Raw genomic sequence first — 27,829 nt, forward strand, 5'->3', positions numbered from 1 at the left:
CCATGATCTTCTCCCTTCTCTAGACTTGTATCCCTTTTGCCAATCAACTTTCCAGCTCTTGGCTCCATCCCTCCCACTCCTGTCTTCTCCTATCATTTCGGATCTCTCCCTCACCCTCCCACTTTCAAATCTCTTACCATCTCTTCTTTCAGTTAGTCCTGACAAAGTGTCTTGGCCTGAAACGTCGACTGTGCTTCTTCCTATGGACGCCGTCTCGCCTGCTGCATTCCACCCGCATTTTGTGTGTGTTGCTATGTCATCTTTCTGCTGCTTTCATTGGGCAGGAGGTACTGAAGCCTTAAGTCCCATACCACCAGGTTCAGAAACTAGTTCCCTTCAACCATCTAGTTCCTGACAACCCTAATCACTACTTCAGTACAGCAGCACTGTGACCATTTTGACTGCTTTGAACGAATATGGACTTTTTTGTTTTAATTGCATTTTCTGTAGAAATTGTGACATAGAACACTGAAACAGGCCCTTCAGCCCACAATGTTGTGCTGAACTAAATAAATTGCTAATCTACACTCAACTAAACTAATTCCTTCTGTCTACATGATGTCCATTTCCAGCACATACATGTGCCTTTCTAAGATCCTCTTGAATGCCTCTATCGCCTGCCTCCACCACCACCACCCCTGGCAGCATGTTCCAGACACCCACCAATCTGTGTGTGTGAAAATAGCTTGTCCCACCCAACTCCTTCGAACTTACCCTTTGAGTCACCTTGAAAGCAATCCTCCTGGTTTTAGGCATTTGATACTGGTTGTCACCTCTATCTATGCCTCTCATAACCTTACACACTGCTATCAGGTCTCTCCTTAGCTTCCACCACTCAAGAGTAAACAACCCAATTTTGTTCAGCCTCTCTTTATAACACATCAGGATGTTGCCTGGTCCTCTAAACCAGGCAGCACCATGATAAACCTCCCCTGCACCTTCTCCAAAGCTCAACATCCTTCCTATACTGGGGTAACCAGAACTATATGCAATATTCCAGATCAGGCCTAACTAGAGTTTTATAAAGCTGCAACATGACTTCCTGATTCTTCAACACGTTTCGTTGACTAATAAAGACAAGCATGTCATATACCTTCTTGACCACCCTATCAACCTTTGCAGCCACTTTCAGGGAGCAATGAACTTGAACCCCAAGATCCCGTTGCTTATCAACACTATTAAGAGTCTTGCCACTAACAGTGTACTGTCTCTTTGCATCTGATTTCCCAAAGTGCAACTCTTCACATTGGACTGGGTTAATCCCATCTGCCATTTTTCTGCCCATATCTGCAATTGATCTTTATCCCACTGTATCCACTGGCAATCTTCTACAATATCCACACTCCACCAATATTCATATCATCTGAAAACTTACTAACCCAGCCAACTACATTTTCATCTGCACTCACAAACAGCAGAAGTCCCAGTCTGGATCCCTTCCGAACAACACTAGTCATGGACCTCCAGCCAGAATAAGTCCCATCAACCACCACCCTCTGTCTTCTATGCACAAGCCAATTCCAAATCTATGAGGCATGGGATCAGTGGAACCTTGGCTGTTTGGATAAAAAATCAGCTTGCAGGAAGAAGGCAGAGGGTGGTGGTGGAAGGAAAGTATTCTACCTGGAGGTCGGTGACTGGTGGAGTGCCGCAAGGATCTGTCCTGGGACCCCTGCTCTTCATGATTTTTATAAATGACCTGGATGAAGTGGTAGGAGGATGGGTGAGTAAGTTTGCGGATGACACAAAGATTGGAGGAGTTGTGGATGGAGCTGTAGGTTGTCAACGGTTTCAAGAGGATATAGACAGGATGTAGAGTTGGGCAGCAAAGTGGCAGATGGAGTTCAATCCGGTTAAGTGTGAGGTGATGCATTATGGAAGGACAAACCAGAAGGCTTAATGGTCGGTTACTTAAGAGTGTGCGTGAACAAAGGGACCTTGGAGTTCAAATCCATACATCCCTCAAGGTCGCTGCACAGGTTGATAGGATAGTTTAGAAGGCCTATGGGATGCTAGGCTTCAATAAAAGGGGGATTGAGTTCCAGAATAGAGAGGTCATGTTGCAACTCTACAAATCTCTGGTGAGACCACACTTAGAGTATTGTGTTCAATTCTGGTCACCTCATTATAGGAAGGATATGGAAGCTATGGAGATAGTGCAGAGGAGATTTATTAGGATATTGCCTGGATTGGAAAACAAGTTTTATGAGGCAAGGTTAGCAGAGCTGGGACTTTTCTCTTTGGAGCGTAGAAGGATGAGAGGGGCTTGATAGAGATCTACAAGAGTATGAGAGGCATAGATTTGGTGGATAGCCAGTACCTGTTTCCAGGGCACAAATAGCAAACACCAGCGGGCAAATGTACAAAGTTAAGGGAGGGAAGTTTGGGGGAGACATCGGGGTAAGTTTATTTACACAGAGGGTTGTGGGTGCCAGGAATGACTTGCCAGGGATGGTGGTGAAGGCTAAAACATTAGGGGTATTTAAGAGCCTCTTGGACAGACACATGGACGAAAGAAAAATAGAGGGTTACGGGGTAGTGTGGGTTTAGTACTTTTTTAAGAAAGGAATATATGGGTTGGCACAACATCGAGGGCCGAAGGGCCTGTACAGTGCTATAGTATTCTAGTGTCTAGTGTCTAAGTGGCCAATGCATAGATTCCATGCATCTTAATCCTCTGGACGAGCCTCTCACAGGGGACCTTATCAAACTCCTTACTAAAATCCACATAGACAACATCCACAGCTCTACCTTCAACAACCCAAGAAATGCAATAAATAAGGCACGATTTGCCACTTGCAAAGTCATGTTGGCTCTCCCTACTAAAACCACGGTTTTCCAATTTCTCACATGCCAGACTCACTGTTCTATATATTCCAGATCAACCCATTTCCCTTCTTGAATGATGGAACTTGCCATTCTCTGGGACCTCACCTGTGGCTAGAAATGATATGAAGATATTGGACTTCCTTGACCCTGCGGTGATGGAGGTTGTTTCATTGCAACTTCACTGCTGCTCTTGCTGCAGTGTTTGGTTACTCTGTGCCCTGGCAGTGCTAGAGGTTGTGCTGTCGGTGTCTACACTGGCATCATTGGAATACCTACTGGCATTAGTATCAGCTGAGGCCGTACTGGATCTGAGTGAGGTTACCCTGGCGCTTATCCTGAGGTGTAGATTCCTAGAGCACTACAGCACAGAAACACGAACTTTCCGTCCATCGATCTGCCAAAGCATTAATCTGTCTTGTCCCACCTACCTGCAGGTGGACCGTAGCCCTCCCATCCTAAATGTTGAAATCAACCTGCATCCACTATTCCCACTGGCAGCTCATTCCACACTCTCACCATCCTCTGCGAAAAGGTCCCCCCTCATGTTCCCCATAAACATTCCACCTTGAACCCATGACCTCTAGGTCTTACCTTACCCAACCTCAGCGGAAAATGAACCTGCTTGCACTTACCCTACCTATTCAGCTCATAACTCTATATACCTCGTTCTCCTATGCTCTAGGCAATAAAGTCCTAACCTCTTCAATCTTCCCCTATAACTTGGGTCCTCAAGTCCCACCAACATCCTTGCAAACTCAAAGTAAGCTTATTATCAAAATACATATATACTTTTCTATGGCTCCATTCAACCAGATTTTCAATCTCACTCCTATACGCCGATTCATCACCACCTTTGATTCGGCTAACGACAGTGGTATCATCAGTAAACTTAAAAATGGCACTGGAGTTGTACTCAGCCACACAATCAGAGGTTCTTTATGTACTCCTTCAATTGTATTGATAATTTTCCTGTAGGTACGTCGGTGATCAAAACTGTATAATGACTTGATTTGTATGAACAGTTTAACTCCCCCATGGATGGCTGTGAAAGGAGGAGGCGTTGGATGTGGGGCTAGCAACCCATCCTGAAAAAACCCAGAGGCACAGCAACAGAAGATCCAAAGACCACAGCCCTGGGAGAGGAAGGGTTTTCACCCAGAAGACATAAAATGGCCAATACCTGGGGACTATTTGAAAGACTGGCCCAGGACAGAGGACTCTGGTGAGCTGCTGTTGGTGGCCTGTGTCCCTGAAGGGTTGGGCTTAAGTATGGAAAGGATACAAGACAAGCTTCCATTGTATCTGGGTCCTGGTGACAATAAACCAATTCCAACACCAAATGTGAAGTAAGGTCAGATAGCAAAAGCAAGAGGGACAGATTTAAGATGAGACACCAGCTTCTTATTCTCAGTCCCTACATTCTCGCCTCGCACCTCCCTCCTTCCATTTCCTGCCCAGATCAGTCAGCAGTTTTGTTTTATTTCAAAATATACTTTATTCATAAAATACTTTAAAAATATATAAATATATAACACTGAACAGATTTGATAACAAGTATTATACACACAAGGGATTCCACAGATGCTGCAAATCCACAGCCACAGAGGAAATACTACACTGGGGCCCCTCCACCACCAGACAGCAGAAGAGGGTGGAGAATTTGTCTGTCGGAGTTCCCTCCCTCCGCAGCAAGTTTAAAACTTGCAGATGCTGAGCAGCGCCTGTGGGGTGAGAAACTGCAGGCAGAGAGTTCATGGACTTCAGTCTACTGTGCCCCCACACTGGGCACAGAGAGAGGACCGCCAAGGCTTGTGTGGTCAAAGAAGCACCTCAATTATGTCCTCTTCACCCGTGCAGAGCAAGAGTTGTGCCTCGCCCATCTCCACCGCGCTACGGTCCCCCAGCCACCCCCTCAAAACTGGTGTTTGGTGTAAGCGGCCACAGAAGGATTCACTCTCTCTGCACTAGGCAGAGACATGGGAGGGGCGGTGGGAGGATCTCTGTGACAGGGCAAAGGTCCGGGAGACTCGGAGCGGTGCACTGTAACGTGTGACAATAACAATCCAATTACCATTGATCGAGCAATCAACTGCTCTTTCCTCTCCAAAGAGAGCATTCAGCCTGCTGGGGAACTCCGGGATTCTCATTAGATTCTGTGTCTCACGTGTCCCCTCACTCACCAACCTGTATTCACACCTCCTTCTGATGCATTCACCCCAGGCACCCACCACTCTGTAAAAATTTACCCCCACCCCCCACACCACCACCATCTCCAGTATTAGACATTTCAACCCTGGAAAAAAAGATGGTGTGTGTCTACTCTGTTCATGCCTCTCACGATCTTACAAACCTCCCTTCAGCTTCCTCCGCTCCAGAGATACCAACCCAAAATTACCTAAACTCTCGGTAGCCTGTAATCCATGCAGTAACCTTGTGAAGCTGCACATCTTTCCAATACAGACTGTATGCTATACTCCCGATGTGGCTTAACTGGAGTCTTATAAAGCAAGAACAGAACTTCTCAACTCTTGAACTCAGTGTCCCGACTAATAAAGGGAAGAGTGCCAAATGTCGTTCTTCATGACCGTATCAACCTGTGCTGCCACTTTCAGGGACCAATGGACTTGGACCTGAAGATCCCTCTGCTTAACAACACTGTTAAGGGTCTTTCCATTAACACTGTACAGTGCCTTTACAATTGACCTTCCCCCCCCCCCCAACGTTCACATTTGGCCAGATTAAGCTGTATCTGCCGTTTCTTTGCCCATCTTTGCATCCTTAGACTACCTTCTACGCTGTCCACAACACTGCCCATTCAGATACAGTACATAAACGAGGCTCAAGAACTCTCTCACTGTTACTGAATGGATAAGATGTACCTTTCACCTCAGGATCTACCTCCGTATTGTCTGCCTGCACCACACTTTCTCTGCAACTGTAACATTTTATCCTGCAGTCTCTTGTTGCTTTTCCCCTTGTACCATCTCAATACGCTGTGTAAGAAAATGGTCTGCATGGATGCGCGCAAAACAAAGTTCTTCCCTGTTCCTTGCTTCCTGTTACCTATTCCTCGCAATATGTCGAGCCTGGCGGTGGAGGCAGGTACAACTGCAACTCGGACAGCAAGATGGATGGCAAAAGTTGAGAGGAATATGGGTCCAACGGGATTAGCTCAGAGGATACAAGTTTGGGCCGAAGGAGCAGTTTGCTGTACCCCCTACGGGAGGTGGTGGTGGAGACCTTCCGGACCTTCCTGTAGACATCCCCGCGGGACGTAAAGGGAACAGGAAGGATCAGCTGGGCTGGGGCGCTGGGGAGGATGCCACGTCCTCGGGCTTACCCAGTAGGTTCCTGAGCTGGGCCCAGAAGAAGGGCTGGCGGCTGGGCTCGGAGGGCCACTCCAGGTAGGTGCGGGAGTCGAGGAGGCGGCGGAGCCGGCAGAAGCGGCTGGGCAGAGAGCGGGGACAGATTGGCTCCATCAGCAGGAGAACAGTGTCGTGCAGGGAACGGCTCAGCGGCCGTTGGTGCGCAAAGTACAGCTCGTAGTTGCACCACTCGCTGTCCACGAAGCTGCGGGAAAGAACGAAGAGGACTTTGCGGCTGCCTTCCATGTTCTCGATTATGTTGTCGATGATCCAGCGGCCCGGGGTGAAGTCCCGCTCGTGGATGCAGACCCGGTACGGGCTCCGACCCCCTTCCAGCCGCGCTAGCAGCTGCTCCCGCACCCAGGTTGCATCTGCCCGGCTGTACGAGACGAAGGCGTGGAAGGCCGGAGGGGAGCGGCACCCGGCGGGATCCCGGGACCTCTCTGACCTGCGGTAGCGGGAGCGCACCACCTGCCAGGTGGCCCGAACATACCAGGGCAGGTCGTAGCGCCAGCAGAGAAGCGTGGCGCCCACCGCCAGCAGCGCCGTGGCCGAGACAGAGATCACCAGTGCCAGCCACACCTCGCAGCGCAGGCGACCCGGCGAGTAGTCGGCCAGCTGGGTGTCGACCAGCTCGGGTGGGTAGTAGCAGACGTAGCGGGCGGGCCAGCCCAGCAGTCGCAGCCGCCCGGAGCGCGCCTCGGAAACGAAGCGATGCAGGTCGCAGGTGCAGTGGTAGGGGTTGTCGCCGGCGCCCAGCGTCCTGAGCTGGGGCATCAGGCGAAAGGTGCCGGGCCCGATGGCCCCGAATGAGTTGCCGTCTAGCTCCAGCCTCTGCAGGCCGGGCGCCGACCAGTCGGCCGGGATGAACTTTAGGCGGTTGCCGCCGAGCAGCAGCGTGCTGAGGTTGGAGGCGCGGGCGAACCAGCCGGGTTCCAGCCGCTCCAACTGGCAGTGGGACAAGTCCAGGTAGCGCAGGGTGAAGGGCAGGCAGGCGAACGTGGAGGGGCCGGCCGGGTTATGGTGCAGAACGAGACGGCTCAGGGTCGGGCCCCAGATGCAGGGCGGCTCGCAGCCGACGATCTGGTTGTAGCTGAGGTCAACGGTGGTGAGGAGCGGCCAACTGACCGTCAGCAGAGCCACGGGCCGCAGGCTACTGATCAGGTTTGTGGCAAGGCGGAATTCCTCCAGATTCTGCATGGTGCCCACGTAGTGGCAGCGTCGGTTGTAGATGTAGTCATCGCGCAGTCCGTTGCGGGAGATGTCGATCAGCTGCGCCCGCTTCAGCTCCTGCCACGCCCCACACGGAACGTAGTTAAAACTGATCTGGTTGATGAGCAGTGTACGGACCCCAGCCAGCCAGACAAAGCCCCGGTTGAATACCAGCACGTCTGGGTTGCTGATCTCCCTCAGGGCGAGGCGCTCGAGCTGCAGCCCCGAGACGTCGGGCAGGTCGATGCTGCCGTTGGGCGAGCGGGCGAAGTCGATGGAGTCCAGCGTCAGGTTGAGCACCGCCGAGCCCTGCACGTTACGCAGGATGCAGCCAAGTAATTTCTCGCTGAACTTGCCGCGGAAGAAGGTGAGGTTGCGAATGGGCGACTCCCGCAGTCCGCGGAAAAGGTCCTCGTCGCCCGTGTAGTACGTGAACGCGAAGAGGCGCCGGAGACGGAGTGAAGTGGCCGGTGTGCGGAAGAGGTCGTTCAGGAAAGCGGGCAGGAGCCAGGGCCGGCTGTCCACAGCGATGTCCGTCCACACCGTGCGCGAACTCAGTTCGGAGAGGGAGCCTGGCTCGTAATCCTTCAAGCCGGAGCCAGTCTTCAGGGCGAAGCGGTCAAGGGGGATGCGGCTCAGCGGGGAGAGGTCGCCCTTCCGCAGGGACTGGATCTGGTCTCCCCCGATAGAGAGGTCTCGGAGGTTGGAGAGGTCCTCAAAGATTGGGCTCAGACTGGCCGCACGGTACAAGTTGTTGGAGAGCTCGAGGTGGACCAGTCTCGTCAGCGGGGCCAGAACAGTGCCAGGTATGGCGCTCAGCGAGTTGTTGAAGAGGTTCAGCTCCTCCAACCAGGGATTGGAGGCAAAGGCAGCCGGGTCCAACCAGGAGATGTTGTTGTAACTGAGCTTCAGGACTCGCAGATCGGGCAGTCGCGCGAAGTCCCGGTTCTGTATGACCGCTATTCTGTTGTAAGAGAGGTCGAGGACCTGGGTGTCCTGTGGCAGCTCTTCAGGGACCCAAAACAGTGAGTGGCCGGAGCAATCCACCACCGTGGCCCTGATGTGGCACCTTTCTCGGGCCGACGCCACGATCGCCGCGATCCACACCAGCACCACGGGCAGCCCAATCACCACCGGAGCCGTGGGCATCTTTGGCCAAGGGCCGATCTGGGGAAAGAACAGAAGCCGACTGTTAGTCGGGTCCGTGGGAGTTGGGAGACACAGGGTTCACAATGACATTCCCCGGGGGAAAATCCGACCACCAGACCATTCGGGATCACTGTCAAAGCCTGAGTTTACTGTATCTCCATTAGTACATGAGTGCACCGGTGCAGTGAAAACTTGCAACAGCACCAGATACGTTGAATGTAGAAAGGCCTAGAGAGATTGGACGGGGAGAGGATGTTTCATGTCGTGGAGGAGTCTAGGGCCAGAGGCCACGGTCTCAGATGTCTGTCAAGAACAGAAATGAGGAAGAATTTCTTTAGCCAGAAGGCGGTGAAACGGTGGAATTCACTGCCACAGACGGCTGCGGGCCACGTCATTGGGTATACAGTATGGAGGTTGTTAGGTTCTTGATTAGTTGGGGCATCAAAGGTTAGGAGGAGAAGGCAGTACAATGGGGTTGAGAGGGATATTAAATCAGCTGTAATGCAATGGTAGACCAGACTCGCTGGGCCAAATGGCCTAATTCTGCTTCTGTGTCCCAAGTTTTAGGGTCTCACACGCAGAACAACAACATAATTTATACAATTATACAAAACTATCGAAGTCGCCTTTATTGTCAGCTATCTTTTTACAGCGAGATACAATGAACATCTGTCATCAAGCTACAGACAACACAGGTACAGTGAACAAAATAAAGTTGTACAAAATAACTCTAATTCAGTTGCATCAGAGGTATACATTCAATTCTGGTCGGCCCACTATAGGAAGGATGCGGAGGCTTTGAACTCCGCCGTGTACAGTGACAAGCCGGGCTGTGGAAGGAGGAAGTTTGGGTGTTGGACTAGCAAACCCCAAACTTTAAAAAAAGCAGAGCTACGGAAACAAACATCTCTGGGATAGGAAGGATCTGGAACGGGGTTCCCAACCTGGTGTCCATGGTTAATGGTAGGGGTCCATGGCATTAAAAAGGGTTGGGAACCCCTGATCTAGAAGATGGACCACAGCTTGAAAGAATGGTGCAGGACAGAGGACTCTGGTGAGCTGCTCTCTGCAGCCTATGCCTCAGTAGGGTGATGGGCTTAAGGAGGAGAAGTAGTAGTGGAGGCTTGATGAGGGCACAGAAGAGGTTCAACAGGATGTGAGGCGGATTAGAGGGAATAATGAGAGATTGGACAAACTTGGATTGTTTCCTTTGGAGCTGTGGAATCTGAGGAGACATGACAGAGAAGAAGGTTATCGTTGATTACCTTAATCAGTTAGGGAGTGGGCTGAGGAGTGACAGATGGATTTCAACACAGATGCATTTTGGAAATGCATTTACAGGAATTTGTAAACCTCTCCTACAACAATGTATAAGTTCTTAGAACTTATACTAGGTCCCTCCTTATCATTACACTCACGCGCGCTACCATTCATAGTATAAGTGCATAGTTTATTGAAGGTAATATTGCAGGTGCACAGGGTGATGTAAAGGCTTTTGGCACACTCGCTTTCATCAGTGTGGGCACTAAGTACAGGATTTGGGAAATTATGTTGCAGTTGTACAGGTGATTGGTGTAACTGCACTTGGAGTACGGTGTACAGTTTTAGTCACCCTGTTATAGAAAACACACGGTTAAAATGGAAAGAGTGCAGAAAAAAAATTATGCATCCATTACATCTATCTACCTGTCCAAATTGCCCTTGTACATTACTTGAGGGTCCGAGTTAGAGGGAGAGGCCAGCCGGGCTAAGTCTTTATTCCTTGGAATGTAGGAGAATGAGGGATAACCTTATAGAATTCATTAAAATTATGAGAGGCATAGGTAAGGTGGACAAGAGGTAACACATACCTCTTGGCTTCATTCTCCATCCCTGGTGTCACTGCTGAGACTCCATTCCTCTATGTCCATCCCCTCATGAGTCAAATTCCCTCTCACACTCTCTATTCCAAGAAACTCCAGCTCCGAGTCGGAGCGCCATACAGCATGGGGTAACAGTCCCTTCAGCCCATCTAGTCTGTGCAAACTGTTAATCTGCTAACTCTTAATCAAACTATTAACTCTTATTCTAGTCTGACCCAACCTCATTAAAAAAGGCTTCTTCCATTTACCCTATTGATACCCCTCCTAGTGTTGTATACCTCTATCAAATCTCCCTTGTTTTCCTTTGCTCTAAAGAATAAAATCCTAACCTATTCAACCTTTCCCCATTAGTCAGGTCCTCAAGTCCTGGCAACATCCTTGTAAATTTGCTCTGCACTCTTTCAATCTTACTGATATATTTCCTGTAATTGCACACACAACGCTCCAAATTAGGCCTCACTTATGTCTTTAACAACCTCAACATAGTCCCTACACTACTTAGCCTCCTGTGATCCAGGAAATATAAACAGTTCGTCAAGCCCTGGTAACATCCCGGTGAATGTTTTCTGCACTCTCTCTAGTTTAATGACATCCCTCCAAAGAATGGGTGACCAGAACTGCACACAATAGTTATCTACAACTAACCCAATCATCTCTGGTGTCATACAGTAAACCTCTTCCGCACTTTCTCCAAAGCCTTCATATCTTCTCAAGAACATGAAAGATTCTGCAGATGCTGGAAATCCAAAGCAACAGGCACAAAATACCTCGAGCAAGAGGGACTCAGCAGGTCAGACAGTATCTATGGAGGGGAACAAACAGTTAATGTTTTGGGCCGAGACCCTTCATCGGGACCGGAAAGGAAGGGGGGAAGATGGCACAGGAACAAGTTCCTGTGTCTAGAAAAACTTTTTGTAACCCTTGTTTTCTAGAACTCAGGATCTCTACTGTGTCAGCCCACCCTGCTGATTCGCCAAAACGTCCTAACTCTCCCAGATCACCCTGTCCAGTTACATCCCTACCTCCCCCCCCCCACCACACCCATTCTGGTACCCTGTCCCCCTCATATCCTGGATGATGGGAGTCCTTAATGATGGATGCTGCCTTTTTTGAGGCATCGCTCCTTGAAGATGTCCTGGATGCTGGGGAGGCTAGTGCCCATGATGGAGCTGACTGAGTTTACAACTTTCTGCAGCCCCTCTACATCTCTGTGGAATCAGTTAGCATTCTCTCCTCTTTTCACAGCACCACCAAGTTTTTACAGATTTAGACATTTCCAAATGGTGCAGAAATAAAAAAAACCCTCAAAAAATGCAGGATAAGATGTTAGCATCTCTTGTGCCAATGGGTCATGAGCGCTTGCTCGGAACTGCCTTGATGTTGGGAGTGGCACAGGGTTGACAAGCTGGGCCTTACAAGTGGGCACCTCAATCCTCGATTAGCCTGCTACATCTCTGGATGGCTCAGCGATGACTTCTGGTGTCCTAGCGTCACCCCTAGTTTTGTCTTCCTGCTCTCTTGATGCTATCTTGGATTGCAAGAGGGATCTTTTTGCTGCCATTGACTGCCTCTTTCCGCAGCCTCTGATGAGGCTCCAATGGTTTGCTGTGGAGTCTGACCATGCATCCCTAGCTCCTTCAGCAATTCGATGGTGGATGTGGCTATAAGTCCCCTAAAACCCACTTCCACAGGTGTAGCATTTTCTGGTAGAAAGGCGAGTTGTTTATTGACATCCACCAGCATTTTTCACTCATGGGCCATGTTCATCTGTCCTGTTCCTGGCTTAGGAGGGAGATTAGATGGTCTTTTCCCTCCCTCCTGGACAAATGTTGCTGGTGTTGGTGCATTAGTTGTTCTCAGGGGCAAAGAGTTGGTTGCAATCCTCTTTTTCTTGATTGCCACCGACTTCAAGACCTGGCTGTGATGCCATGTGCATCTACCTTATGTGAGGCTGGTTTTGCAGCTTGCCAGGATATGCTGGAGGGTTGCCGGAATCGGGCACAAGACACAAGTTGGGTGTTCACCGGACCACCAAGTTTTATTTTTGTGTGAGGGAAGCACATCACATGTAGCTCTGATGAGAAAGCTAAGTCTGTTTGCTTCCATCTCCCATATGTCCTTCCAGCTGATTTTCCTCCTTTTAATGCTTTCCTACTGTATCCATTGCCCTTGTTTATCCAGGGAGACAGCCTTTACACTTCTCTCTGACTCTTCTTGTTGACAACCATCTTCCTTCACTCTGGAATTGTGGCCTTGTGCCAGGTGGGTTCACTTGCTGCCAGACCAAAGCTGCTCCTGCCCTGTTGGACTTGCCCCACAATGTCTCCATGCCTAAGGGCTGCTGTTGCTTGCAGCACCGCATCAGCTGAGGTCCTTTTCCACCCAGTTCATAAGGTCCATGCGGTGTTACTGATGGTCTTCTCATGAGAGTCTTTGAGTGTTATCTTGGAACACTTGAGTTCCTCTGTAAGGGCAGTGAAAGGTATTTCAACATCTTCTTTACCATAGAGACTGAAGTTACTGATACACCTTGGGACACTGAGCAACTTCTTTACAAACAATGTGGTAGTTCTGTTGAGCTTCTTCATGGTTATTGGTGGGAGCTCATTGACAGTGAGTGGCCACATCACCCAGGATAGGAGTCCAGAGCTTCAGTTTTGCTGGCAGCATGGTCTTGTCAATGTTATCCAGGCTGTCGGTGATGTGTTGCTTTAGTTGCTGCACCTGTTCTCTGTTGATGAGGCTGGAATTGTACCATCTACCCAGGCTTTGGGCAGGCTGTTCACTGACTGTTGGATTTGGGTCATCACCAATGAAGAACTTTATATCTTTCAGCATCCCTTGACTATGGAGACGCTTCGTGACTTGCTGGGTTTGATTTTCATTGATGTTTTCCTGCAGCTTTCCAAGTAGTCGCTTGATGCATGCTGCAGTCGTGGTTAGTATTGTTATACCATTTATGTACGTCCTAATAGGGGGAAGACGAAGTCCATCACTTGTTCTTTCACTGCCTACCACTCATCTTGGAGCCCTGATTCTGACCTCATGGCCATTGTGAAGGCCAGGGAAGATAGAGTGCATCTTGCCATAATGCCTACTTCCAGTCTCTGCCATGTTGTGGTAAAATCTGCTGTTGTGAATCACCACTGCAGATCTTGAAAATACAACTTCACCAGTGTTGTGATGGGCTCTGAAGTCAAATTCGGAATTGAGCCGAATACATTGATAAGGTCTGGGAAGATCACATAGAGATTTCTTTTGACCTTCCTAGCTGCTTGAATCTGGTGACATTTCATGCTTGTATGTTCCAAAACCCAGAGACCCTGGAATTCCTACTTTCCTACAGATATATCAATGTACTTCTTTCTCTCCAGGTTGCTGGCCAGCCTCTGTGCCACTACAGTGACCATTTTCCCCTCGACTTTCAGGAGGCAGATTGGTCGAAACTGACTGATGCTTTCTGCATCCCTTTCTTTTGGAATCTGGACACTGCCAGCCCATCAGCACGCTTCGGGTATCATTCGCCTCTGGCATACTACCTCATGAGCCTCCAGAGAAACCACAAGATAAGTCCATTCTTATAAGCCTCTATGGTACTCCATTAATAAATAATAAAGATAATACCTACCCTGGGAACTCTGTACGCCTCCCTCCCAAGGGCAGTGGGATGTTGACTTCACGAAGGCCATTGACAAGGTCCCTGGTGGCAGGCTAGTCTGGAAGGTTACATTGCATGGGATGCAGGGGGAAATAACGCATTGGTAGGAATCAGAGAGTGATGATTGAGGGAGGGTGGTTTCTCAGATATTGAGACCTTCATTACTTGTAATTGATATCAATGATTTGTATGTAAATGAAAATTGGTTGGTAAGTTTGCAGATGACACTTTAACAGATGATGTAGGCAGTGTAGAAGGTTACAAAAATTACAAGGGGAATTCATGATCTGTTGAGTATGTGAGCTGGGGATTGGCAAATGGCTTTCAATCAAGATAAATATGAGGTAATAAATTTCAGGAGATCAAACCAAGGCAGGATGTATACAGTGAATGGTTGGTTGGACCCTGGGGTGTGTTCCGGTACAGACAGACCAAGGAGTACAAGTGCATAGTTCACACCACAGGTAGACAGGGTGTTGAAGAAGGTGTTTAACACACTGGCCTTCATCAGTCAGGCCACTGAGTATAAGAGTTGTGAGTTATATTGCAGTTATAAATGATGTTGACAATGCTGCTGTTGGAGTACTGCATATAGTTTTGGTCACCCTGAAGTAGAAAGATGTTATTAAACTATAATGAATGCAGATAAAGATTTACCAGGTTGCTCATGGACCTGTGGGCTCAAGTTACAAGGAGAGGTTGTGAAGACTCGGACTTTATTCACTGGGAGTAAGGAATGACTTGACAGAGAATACAAGGTGATGAGGGACATAGAAAGAGTGAAAGCACATAGTCCTTCTCCCAGGGGTGATCTGCTAAAGACAAAGGGGCGTAGGTTTAAGATCAAAAGTACGTTGTTTAAAAGGGAAAAGAGGAGCAGCTTCTTTGGACAGAGAGCAGTATTTATTGGGAATGAGGTGCCAAAAAGTATATTGGGAATGTTTAAAAGCCATTAGGTAAGTACATGGACAGGAGAGGTTTAGATGTCTTTGGGCCCCAACATAGCGGATGGGCCTAGCTTGTTGGGCATGGATGAATGGGACCTAAGGATTTGCTTCCATGCTGTATGACTCTGTAACACCTTCTCTCTATCAGCTTCTACCCCATCCAAAACCTCAGTCTCTCCTTTCTCTTCAGCCGCTTCTTCAACCTAGTGACCCTTTCTGTAGGCTTTGAGAAAGGTGCCACCATGAGGCTGCTAAACAAGATAACACCTATCCATGATGTTAGAGGAAAAGCACTAGCACGAATAGAGCATTGGCTGACTAGCAGGAGGGAAAGAGTGTGAATGACGAGGGCCTTTTCTGGTTCGCTGCAGGTGAATTGTGGCGTTCCGCAGTTGTCTGTATTGGGACCACTTCTTTTTACATTAAATGTTTGTGATTTAGATATGGAATCGATGGCTTTGTGGCCAAGTTTGTGTATGATACAAAACGGGTAGCAGGGCAGGTACTGTTGCAAAAGCAGGGAGGCTGCAGAAGGACTTAGATATGGTGAATGGGCAAAGAAGCGGCAGATGGAATATAGTATAGCAAAGTGTAAAGTCATGCACTTTGGCAGAAGGAATAAAGCCATAGACAATTTTCTAAACAGCAAACAAATTCAGAAATTGGAGATGCAAAGGGGCTTGGGAGTACTTGTGCAGGATTCTCTAAAGGTTAGCTTGGAGGTTCGGTCAGTAGTAACGAGAGAAGCAAGGAGGTATAGTTAAGGCTTTATAAGGCATTTGGTCAGGCTGCGTGGGAGTATTGTGAGCAATTTTGGACTCCTCATCTAAGAAAGGATGTGCTGGTATTGGAAAGGGTCCAGTGGAGGTTAACAAGAATGATCCTGGAAAAACAGGATTAATGTTTGATGGCTCTGGGCCAGTACTTGTTGGAATTTAGAAGAAGGAGTGGGGGTGGGTGGATCTCATTGAAACCTATTGAATATTGAAAGGCCAGGGTCGAGTTGACATGGACAGGATGTTTTCTATAGTGGGGAAGTCTGGTATCGGAGGGCACAGCCTTGGAATAGAGGGATGCCCATTTAGAGCAGAGGAGAGGAGGAATTGCTTTTGCCAGAGGGTGGTGGATCTGTGGAATTTGTTGCTGGAAAAGATGTGGAGGCCATGTCATGGGGTACTTTTAATCATAGAGAAGTACAGTAAAGAAACAGTCCCTTTGGCCCATCTAGTCTATGCTGACTCATTTAAACTGCCTACTCCCATCGACCCGCACCGGGACCATAGCCCTCCATACCCCTATCATCCATGCATCTATACAAACTTAAGTGGATGTTGATAGATTCTTGATTAGTAAGGCATCAAAAGCTACAGGGAGGAGAAAGGAGAATGGGATTGACAGGGATAATAAATCAGCCATGATGGAGTGGTGGTAGCAGACTTGATGATTCAAATGGCGTAATTCTGCTCCCATGTCTTATGGAGACAACCTTCCTATTAAAAATCTAAGCTGAGCCCTCTGTTGCTCTTGTCTGGTCTCCTCCCCAACTTTTTTCGGCCTCTTCCTACTCACGTGCCCATAGTGTTTTTGGATTTCCGTTCCTGTTAGGAGTCAGCCTTCCTCATGTCCTGCCTTTACTCCTCTCAGTTCCTCCTTTCACTTCCCCCCTCACCCTTGTGCCATCGGCCCACTGTCCATCTCTCCAGCTCTGTTCCACAGCCCGTTTCCTCTTTGTCCAAGGGTCTAGTTTCTCTTCCCTTCACCCTCACCTGTACTCCATCTGAAGCACCCACTTCCCCACCACAGTAAAGGCCTCCTGTTCCTCATCCACATTATCCCCTCACCTAAATTTGATTCCAGTCCACTGAGGGGAAAAACAAAACTATTCTCATAAGCAAGAGGTCACTTGGCTCTTCAAGGCTGCCCCACCACCCCACATGATCACCGCTGACACGCACAAAATTCTGGAGGAGTTCAGCTGGGCCTTCATCAGCACTTACCTGAGGAAAGATGTGCTGGCACTTGAGAGGGTCAAAAGCAGGGTCATGAGAATGGTTCCAGGAATTAAGGGTTTAACATATGGGGAGCATTTCAGGGCTCTGTGGCTGTACTCACTGAAGCTCAGAAGAATGAAGGGGGATTTCATTGAAACCTATCGAATATTGAAAGGCCAAAGAGGGTAAGTGGAGACAATGTTTCCTTTAGTGGGTGAGTCTAGAATCAAAGGGCACAGCCTCAGAATAGAGGGGTGCTCCTTTAGGACAGAGAAGAGGAGGAATTGCTTCACCCAGAGGGTGGCAAATCTGTGGGGTTCATTGCCACTGGGAGCTGTGGAGGCCAAGACATTGAATAAAGTGGAGGGGTGATCATTTCTTGATTGGTAAGGGCTTCAAATGTTACCAGGAGAAGGCAGGGGAGTAAGATTGAGATGGATAATTAATAACCATGATGGAATGGTGGAGCAGACTTGATGGGCTGAATGGCCTAATTCTGCTTCTACGCCTTATGTTCTTGTTACCTGACTCAATTTGAAACGTCGACTGTTTATACGTTTCCACAGACACTACCTGGCCTGCTGAGTTACTCCTCCTGCATTTTGTGTGTTTTGCTCTGGATTTCCAGCATCTGCAGAATCTGCTGAGCTTGTGTTCTTCCCCAGCCTTGCCTCCCCTCCCCTGAGCCAATTTCCCACTGCCCTCAATTCCCAAATCTTTCAAACTTCCACTCACAACCCCCACCGGTGATCCACAGGTATAAAGTACCTCTGGCCCATCTAGACCATGCCAAACTCTTATTCTGCTTGGACCTGGGGTCCATGGACTCCTTGCTTAATCGTATTGGTTCACGGCATAAAACTGTTGGATACCCCTCATCTAGTCCCATCAATCTGCATAGGGACCATTGCCCTTCACACCCCTCTCGTACTTATTCAAACATAAATGTTGCAGTTAATCCCTTATTCACCACTTTTGATGGCAGTTTGTTCCATAATCTCATAACTCTGAGTGAAGCGTTCCCTATAATAATTTCACCCTTAACCTATAAACTCTAGTTTTAGAAACAAAAGAAAATCTGCAGATGCTGGAAATCTGAGCAACACACACAAAATGCTGGAGGAACTCAGCAGGCCAGGCAGGACCTGCGGAAAAAAGTACAGCCGACGTTTTGGGCCAAAACCCTTCAGCAGGACTGGAGAAAAAATGCTGAGGAGTAGCTTTGAACTCTAGTTTTAGTCCCACCCAACCTCAGTGGAAAAAGTCTGCTATATTTACCTTATCCATACCCCTCATAGATTTGTATACTTCTAGTAAATCTCCCCTCATTCTCCTACGCTCCCAGGAAAAAGTCCTAACCTATTCAACCTTTCCTATAACTCAGGTTTTCAAGACCTGGCAACATCCTTGTAAATTTTCTGTGCACTCTTTCAAACTTATTGAGATCTTTCCTCTAGGTATGTGACCAGAACTGTACACAATTAGACCTCACCAATATCTTACAGACTTCAACAGATTCCCCTGAAATTGGCATCTCCACTCCTTCTGCACCCAAACACCTTATGTCTGGGATGTTTAGACCAGATCGCTGCTTTTATTTGAGCTATTGACACCAGCACTCTCTCCCTGCAGCAGATCTGTGAACCTCGTCCATCTCCCGGGTAGTGTCTGTCCCTGACTCCTTTACTCAGTCCTTTAATTCATGAAGGCCAATGTGCTAAAAGCTCTCTTTAGGACCCTATTTTAATGAATTATCAGGGAAATGATATGCATTCACTCCAGCTCTCTGCCTCTCATGATTTTATACACCTCTGCAATCTCCTATGCTCTAGGGAATGAAATCATAGCCTATCCAACCTTTCCTTATAACTCAATCTCTTTAGTCCTGGCAACATCCTTGTAAATTTTTTTTTTCCACATTCTTTCCAGTTTATTAAGACCCATCTCACATTTATTCCCCCTCTCTCCTTGTCTGGCCCCACGTATCGCCTGCCAGTGGGAGTCTGGCCAAAAACTACCTGACAGGTACTGGGGACTTGTCCAGTGCAGCAGGGTGCAACAGGCACCAGGGCTCTGTTTCCAACCCCCCCCCCCCACAGCGTCTCAGACCCTCAGGCCAACCGGGGGCAGGGGAGGGGTGGTAGTCCAAAGGTGTTCCCGGTCGCATACACCCACGGGGGGGGGGGGGGGGGAGGAGAAGCATTACCTCCACCACACTCCGACCTGGTTTCACCTGCTTCATATCCCTCAACCCTCCTCAGTCCATCAGTCACCTCTGAATCCTAGTTCTCCACTCCCTTGACTGGCCATCTCCCCTCTCCGTCACACCCACCCAAAACCTTGTCAATTCTTCCCTCCGTCCTCACAGACGCTGCTCGACCCGCTGAGTTCCGTGAACCAGCACTACACTTCTCCGTATCTGCTACATTTTGTTTTGCGTTGTTACTGTTTACCTCTTTAAACCTCAATACACCGTGTAATTATCAGTTGTGCATGAAAAAAATTCATTATTTCCGTATGTGACGATAATATATCAATTTCAATGCCCCTATTACACAACCCCCCCCTAGACTCCCGTGATCTCGATGATGCCTGACCCACTAATTATTTCTAAAATTTTATGCCAGATTCTCCTTAATTCGGCGTCTCCGCTTCTCCTGCACCCCCACCCACCCCAGTTTCCGGACACCTTGCGTCTTGGACGTTTCGAAAAGTTCCCCGCTTTTCGTTCGGGACCACCGACACCACCGCACTCTCTGCGGCGGACCCGCGTATTTCGATAATCTTCCCTGTGGCGTCTCCTTCCGCATCCCTCGTTACGACTGCACCCATCTCCCGATTCACAGAGCCAACGAGAACCCTCATTCGCACCACCCCCCACTCTCCGCGGCGCTCCCTCACCATACGATCCCTTCCCTCGCCGCTATCCGCCTCCCCGCGACCCTCCTTCATCGTAGGCCGCGACTTCCTCAGCTTTCACCTCTCCCGAAGGTGAGGCGCATTCCCTAACTGCTCCCCCCCCCCCCACACACACTCACCTCTTCGCGGCGCTCCCTCACAGATAAACCCCTCGCCTTCACCGCGACACTCCGTCCCCGACAACCCCCTCCCTCACCTTGATGCTACCTCGCACAGTGTAGTAGGAGTCAGGCGCCGAACCCACAGCCCCCACCCCTGTCTCACCTTGTGTACGGGACCTGCTGGGGGTCGGGCTGAGACGGAGCAAAACCCAGCGTTCGGACTTCCTCGCTGAACAAGACGAACTTTCAGAACTTGTCGGATAGCTTCGGCGAGACTCTCACAACCAGTGCGAAGCTCCGCTGACGACCGAGTCACTGCCTCTTGCCCGCCCCCTCCCTCCTTTTGGACTCTTCCCATCACTCTTTCTCCTCTACTCCCGCCCGCCCCCTCCCTTCCCTTCAGGGACCGACTGAGAACCGACCCCACGCTGCGCAGGGGTCGCGAAGCCGAAGCGTAACTATTTGAAGTTTGGTGATAACAGCGCAGACGTGTCCCCGAGGGCTGGGAACCTGTTTCAGGATCGGGGATCGGTCCGTGCTCAGGTCGCGGCGAGCTGCCCAGGCTTTTAACCGAGAGTCTCCAGTTATTAACGTGAACAAGAGCGCCAGGGAAAGCGCGGAGACACCCCGCGGCCGAATGGCCACGGGATTCCACAAAGTGGCGTGTGTGCATTAAAAACGGTTTTTTTTACAAAAAAGCTGGAGACTGAGTGTGTTATGTTTTACATACATATATAACATTTTAATTTTAAATTAGAGATTTGTAGTTGCAGGACTTCGGATGAGTCAGCAGGAGAGCGAGCTACTTAAGTATAATCTGTCTGAGTGTGGTTTCACTGCTTGTCTGCAGACCCACCCCCACCCGCTGACTAGGCAGGATGAGCTGGGCCCCCGGACATCAGACTCTGAGTGAGTCACATTATCCTCCCCCCGCGGCAAGCCGCTGAGAACCCACCTGGTCTCACCGAGATCACTGTTTGTGACTTTCCCGGTAGCCGCACTACTACCCTGTGCGTCCGCCCTCGCTCTGCACCGAGTGCCCGGAGGTTAGGAGGGTGGGAGCTCTCATGCTGACGTCCCCACCCTTACGCCCCTTCCCGTCTCTGTGTAACCTCCTACACCGTCCCGCCCCCCTCGCTGGGAGGACCTCTACACCCCTCCCCGTCTCTGTAATCCCTCCAACCATAATAACTGCACTCAGTGGACACTTTATTGGATACACCTGCACAGCCGCTCGTTAATGCAAATATTTAACCAGCTATTCATGTGGCAGGAATTTAATACATAAAAGCATGTAAACGTGGTCGAGGTTCAGAACAAACATCAGATGTGATCTTAGCGACCTTAGCTAAGGAGTGATTGTCGGTGCCAGACGGGATGGTTTGAGTATCTCAGAAACTGCTCATTTCCTGGGACTTCCGCGCACATAACTCTCTCTAGAGTTACAGAGAATGGCGCGAAAAACAAAAAGAGAGAGAAAAAAAATCCAGTGCGCTGCAGCTCTGTGGGTGAAAACGCCTTGTTAATGAGAGGTCAGAGAAGAATGGACAAGCTGAAAGGAAGGTGACAAATAGCTCAAATAATTACGCGATACATAGCCGGGAGGTGGTAATAGGGACAAGCTCCCACTACCAATTAAATGCACCTAATGGTTTGCGTCTCAAATAGCCCCTGAAAACCAAACACAAGGAAATCTGCAGATGCTGGAATTTCAAGTACACACGCACAAAAAAAAATGCCGGTGAACGCAGCAGGCCAGGCAGCATCTCTAGGAAGAGGTACAGTCGACGTTTCGGGCCGAGACCCTTCGTCAGGACTAACTGAAAGAAGAGATAGCAAGCGATTTGAAAGTGTGGGGGGGGGATGGAGCCAAGAGCTGGACAGGTGATTGACAAAAGGGATATGAGAGGATCATGGGACGGGAGGCCCGGGGAGAAAGAAAGGGGGAGGGGGAAGCCCAGAGGGTGGGCAAGGGGTATAGTGAGAGGGACAGAGGGAGAAAAAGGAGAAAGATATATATAATAAATAACGGATGGGGTACGAGGGGGAGGTGGGGCATTAAGGGAAGTTAGAGAAGTCAATGTTCATGCCATCAAGTTGGAGGCTACCCAGACGAAATATGAGGTGTTGTTCCTCCATCTTCACAGGCCGTGGACAGACATATCAGAATAAGAATGGGACGGAATCAAAATGTGTGGCCACTGGGAGATCCTGCTTTCTCTGGCGGACAGTGCGTAGGTGTTCAGCGAAGTGGTCTCCCAGTCTGCGTCGGGTCTCACCAATATATAGAAGGCCGCATCGGCAGCACCGGTCGCCTCACCTGGAAGGACTGTCTGGGGCCCTGAATGGTGGTAAGGGAGGAAGTGTAAGGGCATGTGTAGCACTTGTTCCGCTTACAAGGATAAGAGCCTTGAGGGAGATCGTGGGAAGGGATGGGGGGGGCGCGGTAACGAATGGACAAGGGAGCCGCGTAGGGAGCGATCCCTGTAGAAAGCAGAGAGAGGGGGAAGATGTGCTTAGTGGTGGGATCCTGTTGGAGGTGGCGGGAGTTACGAGAATTATATGTTGGACCCGGAGGCTGGCGGGTTGGTAGGTGAGGACAAGGGGAACCCCATTCCTAGTGGGGTGGCGGGAGGATGGGATGACAGCAGATATGCGTGAAAACCAAGTCCAGCTCCTGGCCTGCACATGTGGCTTAGCTACTAAACCCGGCGAAACCGTTTATGCTGACAGGAGAAGGGGCGAAGGCAGGTTACTGGCACCTTAAAACCAGTCGCTTCGGGCAGATAGGGCTCGTCAGCCGTGATTGGCAGCTCACCTAGGAGAGGAAAACTCTGATCTCGATCCTCCGCTGCCTTGCGGCTATACTCGCTCAGGGGTAAACCCCGAGGGCTCTAAAGCAGTCCTCCATTGAGTTCAAAGCTGACTGGCAACTCCTGCGACGCTGCCGGTACCAAACTGTATCGGCCTCCGCCATTCCTTTGGGTTCATCAGGTGTGTGGGGAGGGGGAGCATGCTACAGCCCAGGCTTGCGCATCTCGACAGCTAGGACCGACAGAGGCCCTCACCTCACCTCAGTGATGTGCAGAAAAACATCTCCGAACGTGCAGCACGTCAAACCATGAAGCGGATGGGCTACAGCAGCTGGCCACAAACATGGTCTCAGTGGCGACTTTATTAGGTACAGAGAGTAATCCCTCTCTGCCCTTTAACTCCAGTCTCAGTCATCCGATTTCCGCTGCTCCTCGCTGGTAGTTCCCAAGTTCTGGAATTTCCTTCCCTAAGCCTTTGAGCCTCTCTCCATTTCTCTGCGGGAACCTGCTGGCGGGGAGAGTGGCCGATCGCACCCGCTCTTCTATTCCCGTGTTACCGCTGCGGTTGTTCAGCCCTCCTCCTTCCACCAGCCCCTCATCCTCACCCTCGCTCACACCTCTCATCCCACCTTCCCCAACCAGTGGCAAATACACCTTCCAACCCAAATCTGTTAATCATTAATTTTAACCGATGCGTAGGTGAACTGGGAGACCCTGTTGTAACGGCAACTACTCAGCTTCAGTTGTAAATCTGCCTCTCGCCCCTCCCTCCCCACTTTCCCCCACCTCCTCTCACTCGTGTTTAACATTATCCCTCCTCTCCTAAATCCAAACTCACTCCTCCCTTTGCCAACTCAAGATAACCCCGTCTCCATCCACGCGCAACCCCGCCGGCATCCCCGAGGAGAAACGACGCGGGAAGTTCGTGCTGTAGCTGGGAGTCTTTAGGGACCTCTGGTCTTTGGTAATCCGGGCGCAGCTTTTGAGTAAGGGTGGGAGCGCCCCATTAAAGATACTGGTGGCGGTGGGGAGAGGGAGGTTGTGGCGGCGAGGTGAGACTGAATATTTACAGTGCTGTCTTTAGCCGCGCGAAAACACGTTGCTGGTACAGGGCGAGCCGAGTGCCGGCGCTCCTAGCTGCTCACAGCGGAAACCGCATTCCACTCCGGTCTAGACCGCACCAGGACCAGATTCCGTGCCGCACGCCCTGAGAGGCGAGACAGCAGGGCGGAACTCAACTCCGAGGTCTACATTACAGGGGAAGATCGCACACAGCGCAAGGAGCGACGGAGGTGGAGGAGGCGAGGGGAATCCGGACGACATGAAGAGACTTGGCAAGATATTTAGGGATCAGAAAAACACTATCTCATTGTAACCTCCCCTCACCCCTCCCTCCATATCGCCCTACTGTATCTCTCAACTTTCCCTTTGTACCGCCCCTCAATACCCCTCACTCTTCCCTCTGTAACTTCCTCAATACCCCTCATCCCTCCCTCTAAAACCTCCCCTCCATACCCCTCACCCCTCCCTGTGTAACCTCCCCTCAATACCCCTCACCTCCTTCCTCTGTACCCTATCCTCTATATCCTCACTCATCCTTTTGTAAACTCCCCTCTATACACCTCACTCATTCTTCTGTAACCTCCCCTCCATACCCCCTCTCGTCCTTCTGTAACCTCCCCTCCATACCTCCCACTCGTCCTTCTGTAACCTCTCCTCCATACCTCCCACTCGTCCTTCTGTAACCTCCCCTCCATACCTCCCACTCGTCTTTCTGTAACCCCCCCTCCATACCTCCCACTCGTCCTTCTGTAACCTCCCCTCCATACCCCCTCTCGTCCTTCTGTAACCTCCCCTCCATACCTCCCACTCGTCTTTCTGTAACCCCCCCTCCATACCTCCCACTCGTCCTTCTGTAACCTCCCCTCCATACCTCCTCTCGTCCTTCTGTAACCTCCCCTCCATACCTCCCTCTCGTCCTTCTGTAACCTCCCCTCCATACCCCTCTCGTCCTTCTGTAACCTCCCCTCCATACCTCCCACTCGTCCTTCTGTAACCTCCCCTCCATACCTCCCACTCGTCCTTCTGTAACCTCCCCTCCATACCTCCTACTCATCCTTCTGTAACCTCCCCTCCATACCTCCCACTCATCCTTCTGTAACCTTCCCTCCATATCCCCCTCTTGTCCTTCTGTAACCTCCCCTCCATACCCCCTCTCGTCCTTCTGTAACCTCCCCTCCATACCCCCTCTCGTCCTTCTGTAACCTCCCCTCCATACCCCCTCTCGTCCTTCTGTAACCTCCCCTCCATACCCCCTCTTGTCCTTCTGTGACCTCCCCTCCATATCCCCCACTCGTCCTTCTGTAACCTCCCCTCCATATCCCCCACTCGTTCTTCTGTAACCTCCTGTCTACACCCCTCACTCGTCCTTCTGTAACCTCCCCTCTATACCCCTCACTCGTCTTTCTGTAACCTCCCCTCTATACCCTCACTCATCCTTCTGTAACCTCCCCTCCATACCTCCCACTCATCCTTCTGTAACCTCCCCTCCATACCTCGCACTCGTCCTTCTGTAACCTCCCCTCTATACCCCTTCTTGTCCTTTTGTAACCTCTCCTCTATACCCCTCACTTGTCCTTCTGTAACCTCCCCTCTATACCCCTCACTCGTCCTTCTGTAACCTCCCCTCTATACCCCTCACTCGTCCTTCTGTAACCTCCCCTCTATACCCCTCACTCGTCCTTCTGTAACCTCCCCTCTATACCCCTCACTCGTCCTTCTGTAACCTCCCCTCCATACCTCCCACTTGTCCTTCTGTAACCTCCCCTCTATACCCGTCACTCATCCTTCTGTAACCTCCCCTCTATACCCCTTCTCATCCTTCTGTAACCTCCCCTCTATACCCCTCACTCATCCTTCTGTAACCTCCCCTCTATACCCCTCACTCGTCCTTCTGTAACCTCCCCTCTATACCCCTCACTCGTCCTTCTGTAACCTCCCCTCTATACTCCTAATCCATCCCTTAGTAACCCCCACCGCTATACCCTTCACCCTACCTCAGTAACCCCCTCCTCACCCCTCCCACTGTAACCTCCCCTGCATACCACTCACCTCTCTCTCTGTAACCTCCCCTCCATGCCCCTCACCCCTCCCTCTGTATCCTTCCCTCTATATCCCTCACCCGTCCCACTGTAACCTCCCTCTATACCTCTCACCCCCTCTATCTGTAACCTCCCCTCCATACCCCTCACCCCTCCCTCTAAGCTTCCCTCTATTCCCCTCTGTATCTCTATTCAGAGACAGGAGTCAGAGAGGGATGAGTATGTCTACACAGTGCAATGAGAATTTGCAAGTGGAAATGTGCTGGGGTGGTGAACAGATGGTGGAGTGAGTGGGGTGGTTTACTGCGGGCTTTGGGGTAAAAGAGTCTCTGGTCATGCTGGGTATGAATGTGGGAACTGGTGTGGACAATGAGGGAGGTGTCCACTGCCCCAGCAGGGTGTAGAGCAGACAGAGAAACTGTAACCAGTGTGGCTATGCCTTTCATGACGTCAGATACTGGCAGGACATCAACAGTAACTTGTCAGGCACCATGGAATGCTGCTGAACAGGAGAATGTAGATATTCAAGTCCAGAGTTCCACTGGTAACACTGCCAGACAGGGTGGTGAGGAAGGCATTTGGCATGCTTGCCTTCATTGCTCAGAACATGAAGTTTGGGACGTTATGTTGCAACTCTAAACCGGTTAGACTACATTTGGAGTACCGCATACATCTCTGGTCACCAAACGGCAGGAGGGGATGTGGTTGTTCTGGTGAGAGTGCAGAGGATACTCACCAGAACGTTATGTGGATTGGAAGGCTTTAGTTATGGGGAGATGTTGGTCAGGCTGGGCTCATCCCTGGGGTGAAGCAGGATGAGGGGTAACCTGATACAGGTGTACATACCGGTGACCTGATACCTGTGTATGTAATTATCAGATAAATGTAGATGGGTTGATAGTTAGAATCTTTTCCCCATGGTCAAGATAACAAGGGGGGTGGGTTTAAGGTGAGAGGGAGAAAAAGTGGATAAGAGGGGTACACAGAGGATGGGTGATATCTGGAATTTGCTACCAGAGGAGATGGTGTAGATACAGTTGCTGCATTTAAGAAGCAGACAATTGAACAGGAAAATCATAAACACTAGATTCTGCAGATGCAGGAAATCCAGAACAACACACACACAATGCTGAAGGAATTCAGCAAATCAGGCAGCATCTATGCTGGGAATGAAAGTGTTAACATATGAGGAACATTTGGCAACTTTGGGTCTGTACTCACTGGAAGTTAGAAGAATGCATGCGGATCTCATTGAAACCTACCGAACGTTGAAAGCATTAGATAGGGAAGATGTGATGAGGATGTTTCCTGTGGTGGGGGTATCCAGGAATAGAGGGCACAGCCTCAAGATTGAAGGGCGACCTTTTAGAACAGAGGTAAGGAGGAGCCTGAGAGTAGTGGATCTGTGGAATTCTCTGCCACAAACTGCAGTGGAGGCCAAGTCCATGGGTATATTCAAGTTGATCATTGCCTGATCGGTCAGGGCATCAAAGGATATGGTGAGAAGGCAAGAGTATGCAGTTGAGTAGGATCCAGGATTAGCCATGATGGAATGGCAGAGCAGACTCGATGGGCTGAATGGCCTAATTCTGCTCCTGTAATTTGCATTCTTATGGAGAGGAATAAACAGCCGCTAATCGGGCCAGGGTCCTTCATCAAGAGCGGAAAGTGAGGGGGCAGAAGCCAGAATGAGGAGGTGGGAGGTGAGTGGGTTGGGGGGGGGGAGGGTGATGAAGGAAGAAGCTGGGAAGAGGTAGGTGAAAAAGGTAAAGGGCTGCTGAAGGAGAGACCTGAAAGGAGAGGAGAGTGGAGCATGAGAGAAAGGGAGGGAGGAGAGGCACCTGAGGGAGGTGAGGAGAAGAGCAGGCATGAGAGGGGAACC

General features: G+C 50.0%; 1 protein-coding gene across 3 annotated transcripts in view; it reads right to left on the reverse strand.

Annotated features, from left to right (window-relative positions):
- Positions 1 to 4,366: 4,366 nt before the first annotated feature.
- tlr18 (toll-like receptor 18) overlaps positions 4,367 to 27,829 on the reverse strand; it is a 39,934-nt gene continuing 16,471 nt past the window's right edge. Inside the window, exons 2-3 of one of the 3 annotated variants that reach the window (XM_072238180.1) lie at positions 11,063 to 11,219; positions 4,367 to 8,573 (exon numbers count right to left, since the gene is read on the reverse strand). In XM_072238180.1, the coding sequence (XP_072094281.1) occupies positions 6,123 to 8,555 (2,433 nt within the window). In that variant the 5' untranslated portion in view covers positions 8,556 to 8,573; positions 11,063 to 11,219 and the 3' untranslated portion in view covers positions 4,367 to 6,122. Of the gene's footprint in view, positions 8,574 to 11,062; positions 11,220 to 20,196; positions 20,326 to 27,829 lie in introns of those variants that run through there. The other 2 variants (XM_072238173.1, XM_072238163.1) reach the window with 2 other exon arrangements.

The sequence above is a fragment of the Mobula birostris genome, chromosome 2 (genome assembly GCF_030028105.1).
Source record: "Mobula birostris isolate sMobBir1 chromosome 2, sMobBir1.hap1, whole genome shotgun sequence".
Lineage (NCBI taxonomy): Eukaryota > Metazoa > Chordata > Chondrichthyes > Myliobatiformes > Myliobatidae > Mobula > Mobula birostris.